This window comes from Myotis davidii, unplaced genomic scaffold, assembly GCF_000327345.1.
Source record: "Myotis davidii unplaced genomic scaffold, ASM32734v1 scaffold1970, whole genome shotgun sequence".
In the NCBI taxonomy this organism is placed as follows: Eukaryota; Metazoa; Chordata; class Mammalia; order Chiroptera; family Vespertilionidae; genus Myotis; species Myotis davidii.
The window spans coordinates 56,083-74,882 of record NW_006282154.1 but is presented as its reverse complement, the minus strand read 5'-3'; the positions used below and the strand labels follow the sequence as shown (position 1 = coordinate 74,882).

The window sequence follows — 18,800 nt, the reverse complement described above, 5'->3', positions numbered from 1 at the left end:
TCAGTGGGTGTGAGCAGTGGCTACTGCCCCGATCATCCCTCAGGAGACCTCCCCCTGCTCCTGCTCCTGAGGGGCAATCGGGGCTGGCAACAGCCTCTTGCACCCTCTGCCAGCGAATGCCCCACTTGCACCCGCAGCCGGCTCCCTATTGATGAAATATCTGTACTCCAAGATTAAAGGCATTTCTGAACTCTAAAAATAAGGAAACTTTTATTTGTAAGATTTCAGAAAGAAACTAAGGTTCTGATAAAGAAAAGAGAATGAACTGGAATTGGTTTCTCACCTATAGCACTATATGTGCCCTTTTTGAGGAAAGCACTTGAGACATTTTCTATTAAAAGAAAATTGGAATGAACATATCAGGAAAGGAAATCAAAGAACAGAAGAAACAGTAAGAAGCCATAAATTCAGAGGCACAGAAGTAAAAATGCATAGAATTCCAACAAAAGATAAATGGATAAAAAAGATGGAATATGAAGTCAAATAGTGGAGTATAAGACAGCTTTTTTTTTTAGTTTTTGTATACTGACAACCATGAAGAATATGAAGGTGATCACTACCAATGAAAGATAAAATTTTAAAGATAAAAAACTGTTGACTACACATGTATTAGTAAAACCCTAACCCTAATATGCAAATAGACCAAACGGCAGAACAACAGAACAGCTGAACAATCGGTTGCTATGACGTGCGCTGACCATCATGGGGTATGCGCGGAACATGGCGGGTGTCAGCAGCAGGAGTCAGAGTGCAGAACATGGAGGGCATCAGCCATGGTGGGATGGTGAAACAGGTGACCGGGGGCGCCAGACCAAGGCTGGGTGCCAGTCGCTGTCTTTGGGGCGAGCCTTTGGTGGTTACTGAAAATTCTTTGCTCTTACACACCCTGGTTGCGCCGGGAGCTCGCACCTCCTGCCAGCACCGGCACCGGCCCCAGCCCCACTCGCACTCACAGCTGGCGCCAGAGCCAACACTCACACCTGCTTCCCATGCCCGGTGCCAGCCCCAGTTGCTTGGCGCCATCAGCGGGTGGAAGCAGTGGCTGCCGGCCCCAATCACCCCTCAGTGCTTCTTCACCTCCCCCTGCTCCTGCTCCTGAGGGGCAATCGGGGCTGGCAACAGCCTCTTGCACCCTCTGCCAGCGAATGCCCCACTTGCACCCGCAGCCGGCTCCAGAGCTGCCACGTGCATCAGCTGCCAGTGCCCAGCACCAGTCCTGATCACTTGGCACTATCAGCAGGTACGAGAGGCAGCTGCCAGCCCCGATCACCCCTGAGGGCTTCTCCACCTCCCCCAGCTCCTGAGGGGCGATGGGAGCAGCAGCTGCAACTCACACCTGCTGACGACACAGGCCTTGCTTGCACCCGCTGCTGGCGCCAGCCCCAGTCAGTGCGTGGGAGTGGTAGTGGCTGGAGTGGGGCTACTGGCAGACAGGGGACCAGGAGCCACAGCGGTAGAGGCTCGGGGGGCGGGGGAGGGAGGGCGCGGAGGATGGGCCAAGACCCTGTCCCTTTGCCCACCATAGCCTCGCAGCCCACAGTTCCTTTCAAAGTGCACAAATTTGTGCACTGAGCCCCTAGTACGAGAATAATAATGAATACAAATAAAATAGAAGGAAAAAATAAGAAAAAATATTTAACTTTGCAGTTGTTTGAAATTTCTAAGTCTCTTCATTGATTTAATAAACAGAAACCATTTATATGTAATTTGTAAACCAAGTAACCTACCAAATAAACAAATCCCCAAAATATTTCACAATAAATATAAAAGCAAAACATTTTTGTAAAATAAAAACAAAAATGAGTTAGGGCAATATTAACATCAAATAAGGCCAGGGTAAAAGGAAATATTATAAAGTATAACTCAACTGACATTTTTTTATGCTTAGGAAACTCAAAATACCTTTAAGAAATAAACAGGTAACTAATAATAGGTACCTAGAAATAAAATATTTCATTTAAAATTGCAACAAAAAAAATACTTTTAAATCTCTACAAATAAACCTAAGGCAAATAACCTATAATTAAGAAACCTACAGGTTACCAACATGGCAGTGGAGTAAGTACAAGTGACACTGACACTCCCAGGACCAAACTTGGAAATACAACTGAAATACAGGAAAAATATCCTGAAAATCAATTGAAGACGAGTTGGAGAGAACCCTGATAACCAAGGATGAAAAGTGGAGAATGCATGGATACTGGTAAGAAGTGTGAAAGGGCTGGCTAGGCTCCTAAAGACAGCAGTTGAAGTTCTGGAAGGATATCTCAGCTACGAGGGGTTCCCACTGAGAACTCTGGGGTCTAAATCTCAAGCTGGGCTCCCCAGACAAGAACACAATTAAGGTGGGTGGCCACATAACACTTGGCTGTGAAAAGCAGCAGGGTTGCTGTCTACCAGCAAGAGACGGCTGGAAATTCAGGCACCCTCTTAAAAGGCCAACACACAAAATTTTGTGTGCAGCCACTCACTGTAGGCTTTGGCAGAGGGAAGGCAGAGTGGACTAGAACAGTGTGAGGAGAGTCCAGATTTGGGGGTTTTGGGGTTGCAGCTTGTAGGGCAGTCACCCATTTCCTGTGCTGAGTCATTCCCTCATACCACAGAGGACATCTTTCTCTGGAGGACCTTTGCTGTCCAGGAGGTTTTTGACTGGGGGAAGGCAGTTGCCCAACCCTACCCTGTGGCTGATAGCCTGAGGATAAGCAATTGGACTGCAGGCAGAGATTGATCTCTAGAGGCTTTGATTCTTTACCTGATCTCCTTCTGGGCCCAAGGCTAGGAAAAGCAGATTCTGGTGCACATCTTGGTCATTTCCAAAGACACCTAGCTCCAGAAGAGGGAGCCACATTCTGTGGATTGCTGATAGCTTCAAATAGGTTAATCAGGCCCATTCAAAAATAGTGTCTGAAATTATCCTGCACTAGGGATTAAGGGCAGTAGCAAATATACCTAATATGCAGACACAAACCCAAATAGGCAACCAAAATAGGGAAACAAAAACAGAAGCCTGAAATGCAAATCAGAAATTTATCAGATATAGAGTTCAGAATAATGATGGTAAGGATGCTCAAGAACATGACTGAAAGGAATACACAACAGATTGGGGGAAGATGAGAGATGGATAGGTGAATTAGAAGACATGGTAGGAAAAAAAATCCTATATAATAAAAGCCTAATATGCTAAGTGTCCGGTTGTCCATTCAACCAATCAAAGCGTAAAACGCTAATGATATGCTAAGGCCACTCAACTGCTTGCGATGACATGCACTGACCACAAGGGGGCAGTCGACCAGTCGCTATGATGTGCACTGACCGCCAGGGGGCAGACGCTCCAACTGGTAGGTTACCTTGCTGCTGGGGTCCGGCACATTAGGACTAAGTGGGATAGGCCAGATAAGCCCTGGAACCCACCCTGGCTGGCCAATCTCCCGCATCCCTCCCCAGCCCTGATAGTGCACTGGTGCTGTCCCTCAGCCTGGCTTGCACCCTCTTGCAATCGGGCTGAGGCAGGCCCTCCCAAGTGCACGAATTTCGTGCACCAGTCCTCTAGTCTCTTAATGAAAGACTATAAAGAAGAAAACAATTTAAAATAGGAGGAAACCTTAAGGGAACTGTGGGACAACAGAAAATGTGACAATATTCACATAATAGAAAAGACAGATGGGGAAGAAAGTAAGCAAGGGATAAAGTGTTTGAAGAAATAATGGCAGAAAACTTCCATAACCTGGTGAACTAAAAAGACACACAAGTCCTGGAAACATAGAGATTCCCAAGAAAGAAGAGGCCAAACAGGCCCACACCCAGACACATAATTTAAATGCAAAAAAATTAAACACAGAGAGAATCTTAAAGGCAGCACGAGAAAAGCTATGTGTTACTTATAAAGGTGGTCACATAAGGCTGTCAGCTGATTTCTCATCAGAAACTCTAGAGGCCAGAATGAAATGGCATGAAGTATTCAAGGTAATAAAAAGCAAGGGTCTGAAACCAAGATTACTATATCCAACAAGACTATCATTCAAAATAGATGGTGAAATAAAAAACTTCCCAGGCAACACCGAAACAGACCTGTAAGGAATTGTAAAAGGACTGCTATAATGAGAAGAAACAGAGAGAGAAACATAGGCATAAATAATTAAATGGCAAGAAATAAGTACCAACAATAATAGTCTTAAATGTAAATGGCTTAAATGGTCCAATCAAAAGACACAGGGTAGCTGAATGGATACAAAAATATGACCCTTATATGCTACCTACAAGATACCTACCTCAGCACAAAAGATGCACACAGAAAGAGAATGCATAGATGAAAAAAAAATTTCCATGCAAATGGAAATGGAAAAAAAAAGTTGACAAAATAGACTTCAAAATAAAGGCCAGCACAAGAGACACTAAAAGTCACTACTTTAATACTAAAAGAATTGATCTAACAAGAGGATATAACCCTGGTATACATATATGCACCCAAAAGAGGACCACCCAAATATATTTAAAAAAACTTCTAGGAGAAATTAAGGGAGAGATCAACACTAATACAGTCATAATAGGGGACTTTAACACTCCACTGAATTCACTGGATAGATCTTGTAGATAAAAAATTAATAAGGAAACAGTGACTCTAAAGGACACACTGGATCAGATGGATTTAATTGACATTTATAGAACATTTCACCCCAAAGCTGAAGAATATACATTCTCCTCAAGTACACATGGGTCATTCTTAAAGGCAGACCACATGTTAGGACACAAAACAAACCTCTACAAGTTCAAGAAGACTGAAATCAGATCAAACATCTTCAGAGATCACAATGGAATAAAATTAAAAATTAACTACAGTAAGAACACTCAAAATGCATTTAAATACATGGAGGCTAAATAGCATTTTATTAAACAATGAATGAGTTACCAATGAGATCAAGAAAGAAATAAAAAAGTTCCTGGAACCAAATGAAAATGAACACACAACAATCCCAAATCTCTAGGACACAACAAAAGCAGTCCTGAGAAGGAAGTTGATAGCATTAAGACCTACATTATAAACAAGAAAAATCAATATGAAACTATTTAACCCTACAACTTAAAAAATTAAAAACAACAAGAAAAGCCCAGAGTAAGTAGAAGGAAGGAAATAATAAAGATTAGAGCAAAAATAAAAGAGAGACTAAAAAAAAATAGACTTCAAAATAAAGGCCAGCACAAGAGACACTAAAAGTCACTACTTTAATACTAAAAGAATTGATCTAACAAGAGGATATAACCCTGGTATACATATATGCACCCAAAAGAGGACCACCCAAATATATTTAAAAAACTTCTAGGAGAAATTAAGGGAGAGATCAACACTAATACAGTCAAGAGCTAAGTCTTTGAAATGATAAACAAGATTGATGAACTGTTAGCCAGACTCATCAAGAAACACAGAGAACTCAAATATCAGAAAAGAAAGTGAAGAAGTAACAACTGACACCACAGAAATACAAAGGATTTATACTATGAAGAACTATATGCCAACAAGCTGGAGAATGTGGATGAAATGGAGAAATTTTTAGAAAAATACAACTTTCCAAAATTAAATCAGGAAGAATCAGAAAACCTGAATAGGCCATATAACAACTGATGAAATAGAAGCAGTAATAAAAAACTCCCAACAAAAGCCCTGGTCCGAACGGCTTCACAGGGGAGTTTTACCAAACATTCAGAGAAAAACTAGCACCTATATTCCTTAAATTATTCCAGAAAATCCAAGATGAAGAAACACTTCCAAGCTCTTTTTATAAGGAGTATAGGTGTTATCGTAATTCTAAAACCAGATAGACACTACAAAGAAAGATAATTACATGCCAATATCCCTGATAAACACAGATGCTATAAAATCCTCAACAAAATATTAGCAAATCGGATCCAGCAATATATTAAATAGCTCATACACCATGACCATGTGGGATTTATTCCCAGAATGGAGGGGTGGTACAATATTCACAAAGCAATAAACCTAATATATCACATAAACACATTGAAACACAAAAATCACATGATCATATCAATAGATGCAAAAGTAGCATTTGACAAAATTCAATACCCTTTTCTTAAAATGTATTTTTTATTATTGTTAGTATTACAGATATCTCACATTTTTACCCTCTGAGCCCCCCTCCTCCAAACCCTTACCAAACCCCCCAGGTCTTCACTACTCTATTGGTCTTGTCCATGCCTATGCATGTAAGTATATAAGTTCTTTGGTTTCTCTTTTTTGGTCCCCCCAACTCGACATCAAGGTATGTCTGTTCCATGGCTCCATTCTTTGGGTCTTATTTTGTTGGTCAATTCATTTTGTTCACTAGATTCCATAAATAAGTGTGATCATGTGATATTTATCTTTCTCAGATTGGCTAATTTTACTTAGCACAGTATTTTCCAGGTACATCCATGCTGTCCCAAATAATAAAAGACTCCTCTTCTTTACAGCTGCATAGTATTCCATTGTGTAAATGCCCTACAACTTTTTTGTCCATTCAACTACTATGGGCACTAGGGCTGTTTCCAAATCTTAGCTATTGTAAATAATGCTTCTGTGAACATAGGAGTGCATATGTTCTTTCTCACTGGTGTTTTGGGGGTTTTACAATATATTCTCAGAAGTGGGATGGCTGAATCAAACAGGAGTTCCATTTTTTATTTTTTGAGGAAACTTCTTACTGTTTTTAATAATGGCTGCACCAGCAGTGAACCAGTGTTCCCTTTTCTCCACATCCTCCCCTGCACTTGTTGTTCGCTGATTTTTTGATGATAGCCATTTTGACAGGAGTGAGGTAATAGCTCATTGTGATTTTAATCTACATTTCTCTGATGAGTCGTGACTTTGAGCATTTTTCATAGGTCTCTTGGCCACTTGTATGTCCTCTTTGGAGAAATATCTATTGAGGTTTTCTACCTTTTTTAATTGTATTGTCTTCCTTTGTTGAGTTGTAGGAGTACTTTATATATTTTGGATATTAACCCCTTATCAGATATATCATTGGCAAATATGTTCTACCATACAGTGGGTTCCCTTTTCATTTTGATGGTGCTTGATTTTGCTGTGCAGAAAATTTTTATTTTGATGCAGTCCCATTGGATTATTTTCTCATTAATTTCCTTTGCCCTAGAATTCAGTGGTCGGTAAACTCATTAGTCTAGAGACAAATATCAACAGTATAACGATTGAAATTTTTTTTGAGAGCCAAATTTTTTAAACTTAAACTATATAGGTAGGTGCATTGTTATTAACTTAATTAGGGTACTCCTAAGGCTTAGTTAGGAAGAGCCACACTCAAGGGGCCAAAGAGCAGCACGTGGCTTTCGAGCCACAGTTTGCCGACCACGGCCCTAGATGTATCGGTGAACATATTGTTACATGAGATGTTTAAGATTTTACTGCCTATGTTCTCCTCTATGATTATTATGGTTTTATGCCGTACATTTAAGTTGTATATCCATCTTGAGTTTATTCTTGTGTATGGCGTTAAGTTGGTGGTCTAGTTTCATCTTTTTGCATGTGTTTGTCCAGTGTTTCCAGCACCGTTTGTTGAAGAGACTATCTTCACTCCATTGTATGTTCTTGCCTCCTTTGTCAAATACTCAGCACCCTTTTTGATAAAAACTCAGCAAAGTGGGAAGAGGGATCATATCTCAACATAATACAGGCTATATATGACAAATCTACAGCCCACTTCATACTCAATGGGCACAAACTAAAAACATTTCCCCTAAAAACAGGAACAAGATAGGGATGTCAGCTTTCACCACTCTTATTCAACTTATTACTAGAAGTCCTAGCCACAGCAATCAGAGAATAACAAAAAGGCATCCAAATTGGAAAGGCAGAAGTAAAACTCTCATTATTTGCAGATGACATGATATTGTACATAGAAAACCCTAATGACTCCACCAAAAAAACTAGTAGATTTGATAAATGAATTCGGGAATGTAGCAGGATAAAAAATTAAAACCCAGAAATCGATGGCATTTTTATAGACCAATAATGAATTCTCAGGAAGAGAAACTAAATACAAAATCCAATTTATCATACTAAGAATAAACTTAACCAAGAAGATAGAAGACATACTCAGAAAACTACAGGACTTTGAAAAAAGATAGAGATAGAGCAAGATATAAAAAAAATGGAAGAATATACATGTTGTGTTCAATGACTGGTATGGACATCATTAAAATATCTATACTACCCAAAGCAATCTACAGATTCAATGCAAACCCTATTAAAATACTAAAGGCATAATTCACAGATTTAGAAAAAGTACTCCCAAAAATTTCATATAGGACCAAAAAAGACCCCAAGTTCCTGCACCAATCTTCAGAAAGAGTAACACAGTGGGAGGGATCACAATACCAGATATGAAGTTACACTACAAAAACCACGCTAATAAAAAACGCCTGGTACTGACACAAGAACAGGTCAGTAGAATAGAACAGAGTAGAACAGATCAACAGAATAGAACAGACACCCAAATTGACCCAAGCCATAACTCTCAATTAATATTTGACAAAGGAGGCAAGAGCATACAATGGAGTGAAAAGAGTCTCCTCAATAAATGGTGTTAGGAAAACTGGAGTGATACATGCAAAAAGATGAAACTAGACCCCAAACTTACACTATATACAAGAATAAACTTAAAATGGATACAACACTTAAATGTATGTCGTGAAACCATAAAAATCCTTGAAGAAACCATAGGTAGCAAGATCTGAGGCATCTCTCAAAGCAGTATGTTTACCGATACATCTCTACGGCAATGGAAACTAAGGAGAAAAAAAACAAATGGGACTACACCAAGCATCCGCACATCAGAAGAAACCACAATGAAAAGAAGAGGGAACCCAATGTATGGGAGAACATATCTGACAAGGGGTTAATATCCAAAATATAGAAAGTACTGATACAGCCCAGCCGGTGTGGCACAGTGGTTGAGTGTCAATCTATGAATTAGGAAGTCAGAGTTCAATTCCGTTAGGGTACATGCCCCGTTTGCGGACTTGATCTTCAGTAGCAGGCATGCAGGAGGCAGCCGATTGATGATTCTCCCTCATCATTCATGTTTCTACCTTTATCTCCCTCTCCCTTCCTCTCTGAAATCAACAGAAATATATATTTTAAAAATAAAGTACTCATACAACTCAAAAAAAGGAAGACAAACAATCCAAGTAAGAAATGGCAGAAGACCTGAATACACATTTCTCCAAAGGGGACATACATCTCTTAGGGCAGTGGTTTTCAACCTTCCTAATGCTGCGACCCTTTAATACAGTTCCTCATGTTGTGGTGAGCCCCAAACATAAAGTTATTTTCGTTGCTACTTCATACCTGTAATTTTGCTACTGTTATGAATCGTAATGTAAATATCTGATATGCAGGATGTATTTTCATTGTTGCAAATTAAACATAATTAAAGCATAGTGATTTCAGCAGCAAAATATCAGACATATGTCATAATGATATGTTTACTGATACACCTCCTAGGACAATGGAAACTAAAGAGAAAATAAATAACTGGGACTACATCAAAATAAAAAGCCTCTGCATGGCAAAAGAAACCATCAATAAAAGGAAAAGGGAGCCCACTGTATGGGAGAATATATTTGGTGATGATACATCTGATAAAAGGCTAATATCCAAATTATATAAGGAACTCATACATCTTAACAAAAGGACAACAAATAATCCAATTTAAAAATGGGCAAAGGATCTAAATAGGTACTGCTCCAAAGCAGGGACAGATGCCAAGAGACATATGAAAAAATGTTCAGTAACTGATAATTCAAGAGATGCAAATTAAAACAACAATGAGGTATCACCTCACACCTCTCACAAAGGCTACCATAAGAAAATCAACAAGTGACAAGTGCTGACAAGGATGTGGAGAAAAGAGAACCCTAGTACACTGCTGGTGGGAATGTAGACTGGTGCATCCATTACGGAAAACAGTGTGGAGTTTCCTCAAAAAATTAAATATGGATCTGCCATTTGACCCAGTGATCCCACTTGTAGGAATATATCCTAAAAAACCCAAAACACCAATCAGAAAGAATGTATGGGCTGGCCAGCATGGCTCAGTGATTGAGTGTTGACTTATGAATCAGGAGGTCATAGTTCGATTCCAGGTCGGTGAACATGCCAGGTTGGGGGCTTGATCCCCAGTGTGGGGCATGCAGGAGGTAGCTGATGAATGATTCTCTCTCATCATTGATGTTTTCTCTCTCTCTCTCTCTCTCTCTCTCCCTCCCTCTCTCTCTCTCTCTCTCTCCTTCCCTCTCTGAAATCAATAAAAATATATATTTAAAAAAAGAATGCATCCACTATTTACAATAGCTAAGATCTGGGAACATCCCAAATGCCTTTGGTAGATGAGTGGATAAAAAAGCTGTGGTACATTTGCACTATGGAATAGTAAAAAAATAAGGATCTCTTATCCTTTGACACAGCATGGAGGGACCTGGAGAGTATATCCTAAGCAAAATAAGCCAGTCAGAGAAAGACAAGTATCCCATGATCTCACTCATATATGGAATCTAATGAACAAAATAAACTGATGAACATAATAGATCCGGAGACATAGAAGCATGGAATAGTCTGTGGAATGTCAGAGGGAATGTGGGGTTGGGTTGGTGGGTGGGAAGAGAACAATCAAAGAACTTGTATGCAGACAATAGGGTGGTGATTGCCTGAGGTCAAAGGAGACATATGTAATACTTTCAACAATAAAGATTTTAAAAAATAAAGTGAAGATGTTAGGCATAAAAAGGAAAAGAAAAATCACAAAATCTTCTTGAGAGAAAATAAGCTCTGGAGGAGAAACGCTACCACTTGACAAGCTATAAGGACATACATAAGACTTAATATATTTTTAATATATTTTATTGATTTCTTACAGAGAGGAAGGGAGAGGGATAGAGAGCTAGAAACATCGATGAGAGAGAAACATCGATCGCTGCCTCCTGCACATTCCCTACTGGGTATGTGCCCGCAACCAAGGTACATGGCCTTGACCAAAATCGAACCTGGGACCCTTGAGTCCGTAGGCCGACGCTCTATCTATTGAGCCAAAACGGTTAGGGCCATAAGACTTAATATTATAAAAATGTCAATTCTCCCAAAATTACTATATAATTATATACACATAAATTCAAATGTTTTTAATTGCATAAAATGATCTTAAAGTTCAGAGGAATGAATAAATTTCAAAAAATGGTTTAAAAATATAAAAATATTAAGAGACGGGGGGGGATAGGGAGATATCTGTAATATTATCAACAATAAAAAATATTTAACAAAATAAAAATATTGTTAATCAAAGCTAGCTTTATCACATATCAAAACATACTTTAAATCTGCTAATCAAGTGAATATGGCATCATTATAGCCTAATATAACTATACTAGAGGCTCGGTACACCAATTTGTGCACAGGTGGGGTCCAGCTGGCCCGAACTGATCGGGGCCCATCGGGCCAGGCTGGCCAGGAGGGGGGGACCCAGGAGGTTGGCAGGCAGGCCCTGCCCCTGATTGGGGTGGGGAGGCTGATCGGGGGAGGGGCCGTGGGCGTTTGGCTGTCCCTGTCCCTGGTCGAACTCCCAGTGGAAGGGACAATTTTCATATTAGCCTTTTATTATATAGGATTGGACAGAGTAAAATAAAAAACAGAATTAGAGCCCTATGTGTATATGAAAACTAAAATCTGATATTTTAAAGCAGTAGAGAAAATAAATTAGTGAATAAATGATGCTGGCCTAAATGACTATCATCTTGGATGAAAAAATTAAGATGAACCTCTATATCACCCCTATGAGTATAAATTCCAGATGAAGTAAGAGTCTCACAAGACCTAGATTACCTGGTCTATATAGAGTTAAGAAGATATGGATCAAGATAACACGATTCCAGCTTTTCTTTCATAGACTCTATTTTCCTATGCAAAAAATGTAAAACTTGTAAAGGTAAAAGGTACCATAAACAAAAGCAAGAAATAAAATAACGTATTTTGAAAATAATGTTTTGCAACTCTCATTAACCAGAGTACTCAGCTGTAATCAACAGAACTATTCTGGCTAGTAAAATAGAAAAAGAATTTATTAAACATTTATAAAAATAAATGGCAGTGGATTAAAAGCTACACATTAAAAAAGAATCACTATAAAAGTAATTAGAGAATACAGATGATATTTTCATACTGTTGGGATGAGGGTTTCCTGAGCAAAAAATAAAACTCAGAAGAGTCAAATAAGTAATAGCTGATTAAAATAAAAAACTTTTGTAAAAGACACAAATAAAAACCTAAGCTAAAGCAGCCTTCTTAGACTGGCAAAAGTCAAATCATAGATAATATCCCATGTTGAAAAGATGTGAAGAAACTGTACACTACATACTCTCATTGGCAAGTATAAATTAGTACTCTTTTTGGAGAACAGATTGGCAATATTTATAATAATAAAAGGGTAATATGCTAATTAGACCGGACATCTTCCAGACGTCATTCTGGTCATCCTTCCTGACGATGCCAGGGCCAGAGGAAAGCCAGCCTAGGTCCCTGATGCCTGCGGGTGGCTCAAGGGAAGCCAGCCCAGGTCCCGGGTGCCTGCAGCTGGCCCGAGGGGAGCCAGCCCAGGTCCCAGGTGCCTGCCAGCAGCCAGAGGAGGGAAGCTCAGGTCCCAGGTGCCAGAGGGAAACGGTGCCGGCATCCGGGGGAAGGAAGGCCTACTCTTGCATGAACTTTAGTGCATTGGGCCTCTAGTATAGAATAAAATATTTATACTTCATATCTCATGTTCCCAAGAAAAAGGTTAACTGGAAAGTGCTGGGGAAAGAGGTTAAACACCTCTAAGCACCTCCTTATAAGACTTTCTTCCCCGTGGTAGAAATAATTTGCGCAAATTATTATGTCCATTAAGTGAATTATACTTTTTCTGCCAAAGTTTCTTCCTCATGAGAAATGATTCTTATTTCTACAACCTGCTCGTGTTCACACATGTAGGCAAAGAGTGCTCTAGGGAAATCTCCATATCACACTTACAAATGTAAGAACTCCTTACTTGGATTCATCATTTGGCTCTTAGTTTGTGCTCCCTCTTTTATGACACGCCATTTCAAACAACTATCCCTTCCAAGTATACATTTGTGTATGAATAATTTATTTATTTTGAACACCCCATAACATTAGTTTACCTGTTCCTGCTGGATTAGGAGTATACGGAGGTGGAGGAGGTACACCAGGAGCTATGACATTGGCTAATGGTACAAGACCTGCATTGTTATAAGCACCTAAAATAAAAATATAATAGAAAAATATATAATTCATTATCATTTTGTGGCAAGGAGTTCAACTATATTAATGTATCTATCTAATTTATTTTTAAAACTGTAATATAATAGAGTTACATTTTACGTGAAGGTTTGGTACTGGATTAGGTGAAAATAGATCAAATAAGATAATTAGAGATTCTTATTTCCAACACTGCATGCTAATTCCAGGCTCACTAAATGGCATGGCAGGCAGAACCTGCCATACTTAAATTATTATAAGTGCATTATGGATGCCTCTGAATACCAACTATCAAAAAGGGATTCAAGATGATTTACCAAAGAGAAAACCCATGATAATAAATAAAGTCTAAAAATAATCTATAATTCATTTAGCAAAAGGAAAATATCCTAAATAAATTGTCTGCTGCATTGTTGTAGACCAAAGCACTAGTTAAGCTGACTGTGGGAAAGTTAACAAATCACAAAACATTTTATAGGTGCTTGAGATTTCCCAAGTACATATACCAACATTTACTTTTAATTTAATAAGTAAAGAGCAAAATGAAAAAGTGTAAAACATGAAAGAACTCCTTACTTGGTGTAATAGTTGCATGTGGCCGACATGGAGGTATTGGATAAGGAACGGGTTTATGTGGATTGTATGTTGAAGGAGGCTAAATGAGGGGGCAAAGTACAGCAGTTAGAAGAAAATCAACTAAGCAGTCTGCTGGCAAAACAAAATGTAACTTGTTTCAAAATATTTAGTCCTAAGAGGCTAAAAATGCCCAGCAAAGCTAGTGCTACTGGACTAACACATGGCACAAATAAGGAAAATGTATTTGCTTTAAAACATGTGGTTCTTATTAAATTCCAAAGGTAGATCCTGCTCAAGATTGCTGCAGAGGTGTTTATTTTTTATTTCAGCATCAAATCATCTTATTCCAAACAAAAATTTCTCTCTGATCTGCCTAGTTTAATTCAAGAATTCCTACCTCTTCCTATGTAACAAAAGAAATCCACTAGCTTTTGGAATTAAAGCTACCCAAGAACCTTCAAAATCCTCCTAACTTATTAGGAATTCATTCATATTAACCTCTTTTCTCCTTTTGAAAGAAAAAAAAAAAGCACTGTTTTCTTTAGCATTCAGCATGCTGACAAATGTAGCAAAATGTAGACTGGAATTATGAATTCCGTATTTTAGTCTTTTTTGCCTTTTGAAACCCACAAATCTTTTATCTTTGATGGAACTTATATAAGTAATAAAGAATGTAAAAGAATTGGTCTCTAGAGAAGCAGAGGTATCTAAAAAGCTAAGCCAAAAATACTGTACTTTTATGAGAGAGAGAGAGAGACAGAGAGAGAGAGACTCATATGAATGAACAAGCCCACCTGCTAAAGAGAGCGTACACTTATATCCTTGGTGCAGAAGGGCTCTACGGACAGTAAAGGACCGAGATTCTTTCTAGCTCTCATCATGGCAGTCCTGTATGATGCACTAGTCTTGTGCAAAATTCTGATCTGTAACTATTTTTCTATAAACAACTGCCATGGGAGTTATCAGGTGGACAGGCAGGAACTGCAAGGTGGCTGTGTGGAGGCCTATAGTACTTCAATTTTAATGATCCCTCAAGCCACCGGTTGTCTTCTGTTCAGTTTATATTCCAATCAATTATTATCACTCCCTTGAAAATACTCTTAATCTCCTTGCTCTGTCTTGTTTTTACTAACACTAATACTAATTTGGCCAAACCATAATCTTAGTTAAAGTGAACCTTCCATACTTTATACCTCCAAAGGAACAGCTAAATGTGGCAGGAAAAAAAAATAAAAACAAATTATGTGTATTTACTTTAAAACAAAACATTAAATTCAAAAGGGTCCTTAGCACTATTAACTAATTATACTATACTGTCTAGGTCAAGCATTTCCTGAGGGATTTTAGTATACTTTGAACTTCCCAACACACTAAAAAAGAATTTATGCTTTGAACAGACAGAAAACTACATGTAAGAGTTATGACCTGTTTCATCATTTATTTTCTAAACATACTGGTTTGGATGGTCCAAGAATCCGTGCAGCTATTCCTTTGCCTTCATTGGTACATTCTTCACCATCTTTTTTCAAAGGGGTTCCCTATTAAAAAAAAAAGAACTGAGACTTTTGAGAAACCCTAAAACAAAAACGAAACAAAAAACCCTCATGATATAGGCATATCTCATTTTATTGTACTTTTCCTTTATTGCATTTCACAGATATCACATTTTTTACATCAAAGGCAAACCTCCACCAACAAAAAGATTAAGGCTTGCTTTATTGTGGCACTCCCTTTATTGAGTCTGGAATTGAACCCACAATATCTCAGAGGAATGCCTGTATTATAGTGAAGGAAAGGACCTGGTAGGCATTTAAAGACTTGGATTCCAGATTCAATCTTGCCCTGGATGCATGACCCTGATAAGTTCTTCATCACTCCTCTGCCACGGAATCCTCAAACAGGTACAGGGGCCCTCAGAAGTACACACATAATAAGAGAACAGGATATAGCATGTTTTAATTATTTTCCCTCCACAACAGGTGCAACCAGAAATAGACCTCCAATGCTATAGTATATGTAAGAAACAAAGAGCACCTGAATTACAGTTAAAACATGATGACAAAAAAAATGGTGTTCTCTATAAGCATTAAGCATGGTAGTTTATATTGTACAAGAGCAAATGAGACCTCACTCAAGGCTGCTATAATTAACAGACCAGAATAAGTTGAATATTAGACTGTGTCAGCCTAATAGTGTGTGTCCCTAAATGGTTGGAAGCCAACTTCCAAGATGGTGCCCAGTGATCCTCACCTCCAACAAGCTCTGTTCAGTCCCCTTCCAGAATGAACAGGGCTAACCTGTGCAACAAACAGATATTCCAGAAATGATGGCATTTGACTTCTAAGGCTAAGTCATACAAGACAACACAGATTCCACTTATCTTCTAGATGATTGGCTGGTGAAAGTCAGCTGCCATGTCATGAGGTGCTCAACCAGCACTATGGAAAAGTCCTTATGGTAAAGAACAAAGACCTCTTGCCAACAACCAACACAAATTTGCCAGGCATGTAAGTGAGCCACTTTGGAAGTATCCAATTAAGCCTTCAGATAACTGCAGCATCATGAGAATCCCTGAGCCAGGACCAAGCTAAGCCACTCCCAGATCCCTGATTCATAGCAACTGCATGAGACAATAAATGTTTTCTGTTTTAATTCACTAAGTTTTAGGTTTATTTATAACACTACAATAATAAACACCATTCTTTGAAACAGCTTACAAAAAAGCTTAGAAACACTGGATGATGTAAAAATAGTTCCTTTCTTATAAGACTTCTCAGAGCCTTTATTATACTACTAGAGGTCTGGTGCACAAAAATTTGTGCGGGGGGGCGGGGGGGGGGTGTTCCTCAGTCCGGCCTGCCCCCTCGCGCAGTCCAGGAGCTCTCGGGTGATGTCCACCTGTTGGCTTAGGCTCGCTCCCTGGGGGACTGGGCCTAAGCTGGCAGTCAGACATCCCTCTGGCAGCCCGGGAGCCCTCGAGGGGGGGGTGTCCACCTGCCAGCTTAGGTCCGCTCCCCAGGCATCCTTAGCGCTGCCGAGGAGGTGAGAGAGGCTCCCACCACTGCCGCTGCGCTCACAGATGTCAACCCAGCTTGTGGCTGGGCGGAGCTCCCACTGTGGAATCACACTGACGAGCAGAAAAAATTTGTGCACTTGGGGGGGAGGGAGGTATCCCTCAGCCCGGCCTGTGCCCTCTTACAGTCTGGAACCCCTCGGGAGATAACGACCTGCTGGCTTAGGTCTGCTCCCGGGTGGCAGAGGGCAGGCCCAATCCCTAGGTGCAGCCCCTTACCGGGCTCAGAGCAGGGCCGATTTGGGATTTGGGGCACTGCCCCCTGTCATGCACAGAGCAGGGCGATCGGGAGGTTGCGATGTCACCCTCAGTCACGCTCAGGGTAGGGCTGATTGGGGGGTTGGGGCACCGTCCCGTCACACTCAAGGCAGGGTCGATGGGGAGGTTGCGGCACCATCCCCGTCACGCACAGAGCAGGATCAATCAGGGGGTTGGGTAGCTCCTCCCTGTCACGCACAGAGCAGGTTCCATCAGGGGGTTGAGGAGCTCCCCCGTCACTCACAGAGTAGGGCCGATAGGGGAGTTGGGGCACCGACCACCTCTCACACACCGAGCAGGGCCGATCAGGGGGTTGGGGCACTGTCACACTCAGGGCAGGGCCGATGGGGAGGTTATGGCTCTACCCCGTTACACACAGAGCAGGGCCCGTGGGGGGCAGGTTGGGACGCCGCCCCCTGTCACACACAGAGCCGCAGGGCGATCATGGGGTTGGAGAGCTCCCCCTATCAGGCACAAAGCAAGGCTGATCAGGGGGTTGGGGCGCCTTACCCTGTCACGAACAGATCAGGGCGGATAGGTTGTGTCCCCTCCCCGTCACACACAGAGCCGCAAGGCGATCAGGGGGTTTGGGTGCTGCCCCATCACGCAGAACCAGGTACCGGGAGGCCTCTTGGCTCCGCTGATCCCGGTGCTGGGAGGCCTCATGGCTCCACTGATCCTGGTGCTGGGAGGCATATTACCCTTTTACTATATAGGATAGAGACCTGGTGCATGCGTGGGGGCCGGCTGGTTTACCCTGAAGGGTGTACTGGATCAGGGTGGGGGTCCCCACTGGGGTGCCTGGCCAGTCTGGGTGAGAGGCTGAAGGCTGTTTTCATGCTGGCGGGTGACTGAAGCTCCCAACTGCTCCTTTTTTTCTTTCTTTTCTTTATTCTGGGCCAGCTTTAGCTCTGAGGCTGCTGAAAGCAGGTATCTGGTTTGTTTGAGTTCTATAATCGAAACACTGTATCAACTCCAGCTCTGAGATCCCGGCTAGCTGAAAGCTGGTTTCTAGGGTTTTGTTTAGCTTCTATATGTGTAACAATGTTTCAAACTGCAAGCTCAGAGGCTGTCAAGGCAGGTGGGGAACGTTGGTTTCCTCCGTCACTGAAGCAAGAAAGGCTCATGTTAGCTTTAAGCTGCCTGGCTTCTGGCGGCCATCTTGGCTGGCAGTTAATTTGCATATCGCCCTGATTAGCCATTGGGAAGGGTAGCGGACATATGGCTAATTACCGTGTTTCTCTCTTATTAGATAGGACTAGAGGACTGGTGCACAAAATTTGTGCACATGGAGGTGGCGGGTCCCTCAGGCCAAACTGCACCTTCTCGCACCTCCATGGAGCAGGCCTAAGCCATCAGTCAGACATCCTTAGTGCTGCCGTGGAGGTGGGAGAGGCTCCCATCACCGCTGCTGCGCTAGCCAGCCATGAGCCCAGCTTCTGGCTGAGCGGCGCTCCCCCTGTGGGAGCACACTGACCACCATGGGACAACTCCTGCATTGAGCATCTGCCCCATGGTGGTCAGTGAGTGTCATAGCGACCAGTCATTCTGCTGTTCACTTGATTTGCATATTAGCCTTTTATC

General features: G+C 41.0%; 1 protein-coding gene across 2 annotated transcripts in view; it reads right to left on the bottom strand.

The window, feature by feature from the left end:
• Positions 1-18,800, bottom strand: part of PROSER1 (proline and serine rich 1) — an 82,038-nt gene that overhangs the window by 23,364 nt on the left and 39,874 nt on the right. For both annotated transcript variants that reach the window (XM_006752684.2, XM_015566187.1), the window contains 3 exons: positions 15,340-15,423; positions 13,886-13,964; positions 13,213-13,308 (listed from right to left, as the gene is read on the bottom strand). In XM_006752684.2, coding sequence (XP_006752747.1) covers positions 13,213-13,308; positions 13,886-13,964; positions 15,340-15,423 — 259 coding nt within the window. The remainder of the gene's footprint in view (positions 1-13,212; positions 13,309-13,885; positions 13,965-15,339; positions 15,424-18,800) is intronic.